Source organism: Lipotes vexillifer, unplaced genomic scaffold (genome assembly GCF_000442215.2).
Source record: "Lipotes vexillifer unplaced genomic scaffold, Lipotes_vexillifer_v1.1 scaffold71, whole genome shotgun sequence".
Classification (NCBI taxonomy): Eukaryota; Metazoa; Chordata; class Mammalia; order Artiodactyla; family Lipotidae; genus Lipotes; species Lipotes vexillifer.
In genome coordinates this window covers 1,697,919-1,704,921 of record NW_006793703.1, presented here as the reverse complement: position 1 = coordinate 1,704,921, position 7,003 = coordinate 1,697,919, and the positions used below count along the sequence as shown (strand labels likewise).

At 38.2% G+C, this 7,003-nt stretch overlaps 1 protein-coding gene across 3 annotated transcripts in view; it reads right to left on the bottom strand.

The window, feature by feature from the left end:
- Positions 1 to 710: 710 nt before the first annotated feature.
- CALD1 (caldesmon 1) overlaps positions 711 to 7,003 on the bottom strand; it is a 116,265-nt gene continuing 109,972 nt past the window's right edge. For 2 of the 3 annotated variants that reach the window (XM_007466572.1, XM_007466574.1), the window contains 2 exons: positions 5,525 to 5,605; positions 711 to 3,095 (listed from right to left, as the gene is read on the bottom strand). In XM_007466572.1, coding sequence (XP_007466634.1) covers positions 3,090 to 3,095; positions 5,525 to 5,605 — 87 coding nt within the window. In that variant the 3' untranslated portion in view covers positions 711 to 3,089. The remainder of the gene's footprint in view (positions 3,096 to 5,524; positions 5,606 to 7,003) is intronic. The other variant, XM_007466573.1, reaches the window with a different exon arrangement.

The following is a 7,003-nucleotide window of genomic DNA, read 5'->3' as shown; positions in this document are numbered from 1 at the left end:
TAGTAAGTATTCTACAAACAAACAGTATATATTAAATGGGTATTTCTATTGTAAAAGACAATGCCTTTGGGAAAACAGTACTGCCACCGTAGGTGCCAGAGGGGTGACACGTGACTACACTGGGAATGAGAAGGATGAAGGAACATTTGATAATGTTTTTTTTGAAGAAGGTTTTCAATCCCTCTTTTCAATCTTTTCTATATATGTTTGGTCAGTTGTCTCTACCAGATCAATTTTTTAAAAAATAAATTTATTTATTTTATTTATTTATTTTTGGTTGCATTGGGTCTTCGCTGCTGTGCGCGGGCTTTCTCTAGTTGCGGCAAGCGGGGGCTACTCTTCGTTGTGGTGCACGGGCTTCTCATTGTGGTGGCTTCTCTTGCTGTGGAGCACGGGCTCTAGGCGCGTAGGCTTCAGTAGTTGTGGCGCATGGGCTCAGTAGTTGTGGCTCGTGGGCTCTAGAGCGCAGACTCAGTAGCTGTGGCACACGGGCTTAGTTACCTCGTGGCATGTGGGATCTTCCCGGACCAGGGCTCGAACCCGTGTCCCCTGCATTGGCAGGCAGATTCTTAACCACTGCGCCACCAGGGAAGTCCCTACCAGAGCAATTTTTAATATTTTGTTGAAAAATTGCCTGTAATCAGTATTTAAAAATATGAAGTGGCTTTCCTCTTTAAAGAATGAAACCAAGACTCAATCTGAAGTATGCATTTTGCTATACCATCATCTTTATTACATCAGATAGAACTCTTGTAATCAATATAGTACACAAAAGTAAGTGAGGCAAAGACATTTGGAGGAATTCCATTTATTGTGGATGCATTTTCACAATATATATTTATTGCAGCGATCAATTATCCGTGAAAAATATCGTGTTTATAAAATTTTTAGGAATGGCAGATTCACAGAACATGCTAGTCACCTTGCAGTTTTACTTCTTAAAAAGATAACAGAGAGAATTGTAATCAAACAAGTAAACAAGGAATTTTTCAAGAAATTAAATCCAAACTGAACAAAATTCTACCCTAAAACTTATTCCATCCAAATATTGGAATAAAAGTCAGGATCGATCGATATATTCTCTTCTTAAATTTAGACTTTCTAGAAGAAAAAATATAATAGTGATTAGGAGAAGCTCTTATTCAAAAGTACAACAAAGAAATGTTATCTCGCCATAGGCCTTAATTCAAACTTTGATCCATTTCACTCGAATGCTGGGAGTCAATGCCAACTCAGGCACTGCGTGTGAATTCTAGTTCATCTTATCATAGACTCATGTCTACTCTGTCATGGATGGGTGACTTATGCAATATTGCTGGCTTTACTTTCTTTGGCCCAGATGTGCTAAAAGCTAGAGGATTCAACAACTCTACTGATTTATGAGGAAAATGGACTTTGGAAGGCACTGGTCACTCCTCATGCCAGCCCTACCCTGGCTAGCTCTCCCAGGGGAACACTGTGGATTAGAAAAGAGTCATTTGGGAGGCTCCCTCATTGTGGTAGGAATTGAGACTAAGACAATTTTGGTAAGTCATGAGGTATACGTTTATAGAACTACACTATATGTATATCTCTATGCTAGAACATATTGCCAAGACACTGGAGTACTCTTTTATCATCTATTGTGAAGAATAGATGAACGCTTATTAGCTAAAATAAGATCTGATACCTGGATTGTGTGTGTACAAATGACGAGTTGATAGACTCTTAGGGAAAAAGGTAAAACTAATAAAAATTACATATATTTTTTTGAAAGTTCAACACATTATCAACTTATGGCAAGTGCCAATGACTAATAAAGGTAGAAAAGTTTAACTAAAAAGATGTTTCAGTATGTTAAAGATGGAAGTACTGTCATGACTCCTAAATATTGGCTTTTGCTTAATTTTCTGCTTCCAGAGATTAGCCAAAGCTGGTCATAGTACACCTATTCATGGAATTCCAATCTGTACAACTTTGTCACTAAAATTCTCGTCTTTAAATTTTAGAGAAGGAAGAGACCTCAGACATCATCTAAGCCAACCGATTGTGAACTTGATTCTTAAGAATGAAGTTTGGAGCAAGCTTTGAGATTTAGTACAATTCACACTGGACTTCAAGACTGCTTTTAATTATAAACTAAATACTATGCTTTATAGAAAATGTCAATTCATTTTGACACTTCTAATCTCTTTCTTATAGGTTATTGGGCATTGGAAACATAACGATACCTATTCTGCCATGTTTCTATTGGCAAATATGAAATATTAATATAATATTGTGATTTTTAATTTTTAAAAAGCAGTGATATTGGCTAGTTACAGGGACATACTGCTAAATATAATAGCCTAGCACATAAAAAAGCTTTCTACCATTAGTGTGTTTGTATATGTGTATGCACATACATACATGATCACATCATCTAAAATGTGGTTCACTATCACTACCAAAGAAATCCACAAAGCAACCAACCTAAAGAAATCAGTACCACTGTCAGCTAACATCAAAATCCAATTTAGATATTCATCAGCATGAAAAAAGTAATACCTTAACAGTACATCTTTTTTTTTTTTTAAAGACAATCATTATTGTAGTATCTAAAATCTGAAATGGGTTACTTTCACCAAGTGTTATAATTGCCTACTAAGATAATTTCTTCCATGCTTTATTCTAAAGTGCAGAAACAACATGATTTCTGTATTTAAAAAACAAAAAACAAAACACTATGGTTCATTTTTCTGGATACTGCACACATTCCTCAGGCAATTTTCAACTTGAATCTCCTTTTGTTGACTTCCGATGTGGTTGATATCACTGTTCAGACACAGAGTTATGATGATCAGTAGAAAAGTCTCTATTTCACAGCATGGGTTTCTTTAGAAACAGGCTCCTGTGCAAAGGCAATACTTTTACCATGAACATCTCTAGACCGTGATTATTAAATATAGTGATAATATACATGGGTTTACTGGGATAATGAAAAACAAAACAAAAGGAAATGAACCCAATTTAGTAAATCAACATAAATATAAAACAGAGCAAATTAGCCCTCTTCAACTGAGCTGGTCCGGCATCTTGAGCGGCTACTTTGGGTTCTTTCTTGAACTGTCTCAAACCTGCTAAGAGAAGAGAGCTTTAAGTCGTCAGGCCATGGTGTTTCAGCCAGACATTTTGTGTCAGAATTAAAAAAAAAAAAAAAAAAAAAAAAAAAAGAATGATAATATGGCAGGAGTAAATGTCTATGAAAGGGAGGATTATTTTTGGCATTCTATTCAAATATGCTCCTCTTCTTTCAGTCTATCCTTTCTTCTGTTGGTTTTTTTGCTTTCCTCTTTCTTTCTTCTTTATATTCCCCTTTTCATATCTTGATCTTGAGCCTTGCTCATGGCATTCAGGGTCAAGGAGGTTTTTTTTAAACACCACTTACTACAAGGGCCAGGACTCTCTAATGTGTGTTCCAGGACAGGCACGCATGACTGAATGGCTGTCTCAGCCACATCAAGGCATGATAGTAAACTGGACTATGCTTATCTTTAGTGTTCTCCTATTTTTTCATTTCCTACCTCCTATGCTTATGCTCCTACCCTTGAAACTTATCTGACCAATGGTCTTATTGTACACCATTTCTTTCCCTCAGCTAGCTGCTAAAAATTCTTGCTGAGGTATTCACAAATGTTAAAAGTGTTATGAATCTGCAATTTCAAATGTGTTGTATAGTTTCACTTCAAAGGGATTACTGCGTGATACTAATGAATTTGACATTTTGGACCAAAGGAGCTACCTACTTTGCCGCCTCACAAACTCAGCTCTGGGCCTGCTGGTTATGTTATTATTATTACTGTAGAAAGAGTTTTGTGGTATAGACCGAGGAGGAGGGGGCAGTATGTATGTGTATGAAGTCTCACCCTGTCACTGTCCCACCTTGTACCACACACATTATTGCATAATTCCAGCGAGTACCATTCATGTTGTATGTGAGTGGTGTTCTCTGAGACCTACCATTCCAGATCATATCTTTACTCTACTTCCTAGAACCCTGGTTCAGAGGAATGTTGTCCAGAGGGGATCTATTAAACCTGTGGTGATGGCCTATGGACAGCCGACACTCCCTACTCAGAAAGGAGACTATATAAACATTTAGATTGTCATTTCTGAAAGGTCATTTCGAGAAGGGTCATAATGGCTTAGGCCAACAAAAGTTCATTCTTTGTTTAAAAAAAAAAACCTAAAAAATGATTCCCCTCCATTCCACCAGAAGAAAATTGTACAAGGAACTTTAGAACTTAACATTTTCTGCAGAATATGCAATCCTAAAACAAAGCAGCATGTATAATGGTTAAGAATGCAGGCTCAGAACAGATTGCCTGAGTTTAATCCAGGCTTTGCTCCTTATTTGCTGTGTGACTTTGAGAAACGTACTTAATCTCTCTGTGCCTCATTCTCCTTAACTCTAAATGGGGGTAATAATAATGGTGATTGGAGAGTCAAATGAGATAATGTAGGTTGAGAAGGCATATAGTGGATGCTCATTACATTTTAGTGGTTTGTAATGGTGAAAATTATTACTGGTACTTTGAATATTTAGCAGTTATTTAGAAAACTTAACTAATAGAGAAGATGTAACACACTCAGGAAGCTGCACCAGACTTATCAGCACGTGGTAGAAAGTAGGAAAAAAGGAAGCAATTCTCTCCCTTCGGTGAGTTGTAGAGATTCTTCAGTTGCCTTTGAGATGTTCTTCAGTCCTGAGTTTGCTTAAAAAGTGCTTCTGGGTATAGAGTTCTACATCAGCCCATAAGCAGTCTATTCTCATCTTACTTATTGTTGCTCTCTGATTTTTCTCTGTTCAATTTTCCCTCTACCGAGGGAGGAGACTGGAATTATTACTTGAATGGGGAATTAGGAGTTGAATTAGCTCCTTGTAATTCAAGGGGTCCTATTTTTAGTTCGTGCATCATTTAGATATTGACCACAGGCCACTTTGTGAAGGATGAGCAGAAGGCCAAAGAAAGAGAAATCCAAGCATTCTTAGCCATTAGTTTTCATAGGGTAGCAAATTTTGCTAACTTTTGAATATTATTTCAATTTTTTTGCCGTATCAGCCTTGAGTCCTAGGCTGCTGCCAATGTAACCCCTTAGAATGGTTCCAGAAAGCAGCTTTGAAACTCCTCGAGGAGACAGACATTCTTTCCTAGGCGATCTGCAAATTCTGATTTCCAAGCCTGGACCTTGTAAGGAAATGTAGACCATGGTTATACCACACAGCCTTCTGTTTTCAACACCCCTACCACTGTGGTGTTTCTAGAACGTCTTACTGGGAGCCATCCCACGGATCTAGACTATTTACATTGTATGACTGACAAACCTACCATGCTGAAGGCTCCGTGACATTGCCTTTCACGGTACCATACACACAAGTCTTTAGAAACTGATGGTTACCCAGACAAGACTCTGTGGATTGGCATTATTTCTTTTTTGACCCTGGGACAGCATACTGCAGGATACAGCAGGAAACCTGTGGAAAACAAACCTTCCGGTAGATTACCTTAGTGGGGGAAGTGACCTTGTCCACAGATTGCTTTTCCCAGAGGTTCCGCTTGCCAGATACATCTCCTGGCCTCAAATCCTAATGAAGAGAAAGCAGAAAAAATTGACGGGTGACTCTTCATATTTTCTGGCCAGGTCTAAATAAATCACCACATCTGTTGTTTGTTTATTTGTGTAATACACTTTATCCTAGTCATCTGAAATGGGTTGAATCAAAAGGATCGTTAGCTGTTGTTTGTTTTTATACGGACCCTGACCTATGCTGTGACACGAGAATGAGAATGGGCTGAAACTATCGGGCATTTAGGTGCTGTCATTCACCAAGGACTTAACTGTTTATTGACCAGTAAAATTGGAATATAAGCATATTTAAAATGAGATAGCCAATTTTTAACTTTCTATGTCCTTAGAAGTGAATTGAGCATAGGTTAGTTTTAAATAATTTTGAGGGGGTTGGATAAGGACCTCACCCCTTGCCAATTAACTTTTCTTTGGTGCCTTGCCCATGGCCCCCAGCCCTTATGACTTTAATGTGTACCAGCTGGACTTCCAATGGCCAACACTGCATCTCTTTGCATGAGGACTTCCTCTGGCTGCAGATGCCCACTTTGCTCCCGGGAGGCAGGCTGGACATCCAGAGAGTTAACACCCCCAGGAGCAGTCTTCAGCCACTCACCCATGAGATTTGGTGCAAGAATATTTCTCAGACTCGCTCACGCCTCAGGTAGGATAACTCGGAAGCATGTGTTTTGTGGTAGCTTTCAGGCTTTCCCAGCAGGATTATGTTTAACGGCCCACGTAGTGACTTGCTTAATAAACATTCTTTATTGGCTGACTTCTTTTCCTGCCTCACTTCCTGTAGTGTTTTCTTCATGTCTCAAGTAAACTACTTGCACACGAACCACTATTTTAGGGTTTGTTTCTGGGCAGCCCAATCTAAGACATTTGTCTAATTGCACTTTCCTCAGATTAAAATCATTTTGCGCTTTCTGAGGAGCAAGGGGTAATTCAGAAGTGTATCAGGAGCACCTAGCCCCGTGAAATTAAACATTTACTACAAAGTGTACCCATAAGAGAAAGTGACAGTTGATGACATATATGAGAACACGTAAAGGTCTTGGGAAGAAAACACTAAAATATGATCGATGACAGCTATATATCTTTGAATCTTTATTTACTACCTCATAATTAACTTGGTTTGGATAAGGATCCAAATTTCTGTTTCCATTTACTCTCCTTCCAGCGTTTGCTTATATGAATACTTGGCAAAGGTAGTCTGTAGACAATAAATGTGTTTTACTGAAATAGTAATGTTGATTTTGGCAAACCCTTTTCTCATTAGGAAGGCAAAGCTAATAGCAACTACATTTATCCATGGACACCGGTCTAAATGGACATGTATTTTTTTTAGTAGATACTATTGAGATTGCAACATTAGAAATGCACTGGTTAAAAACATTGCCATGTGAAGCGGTTC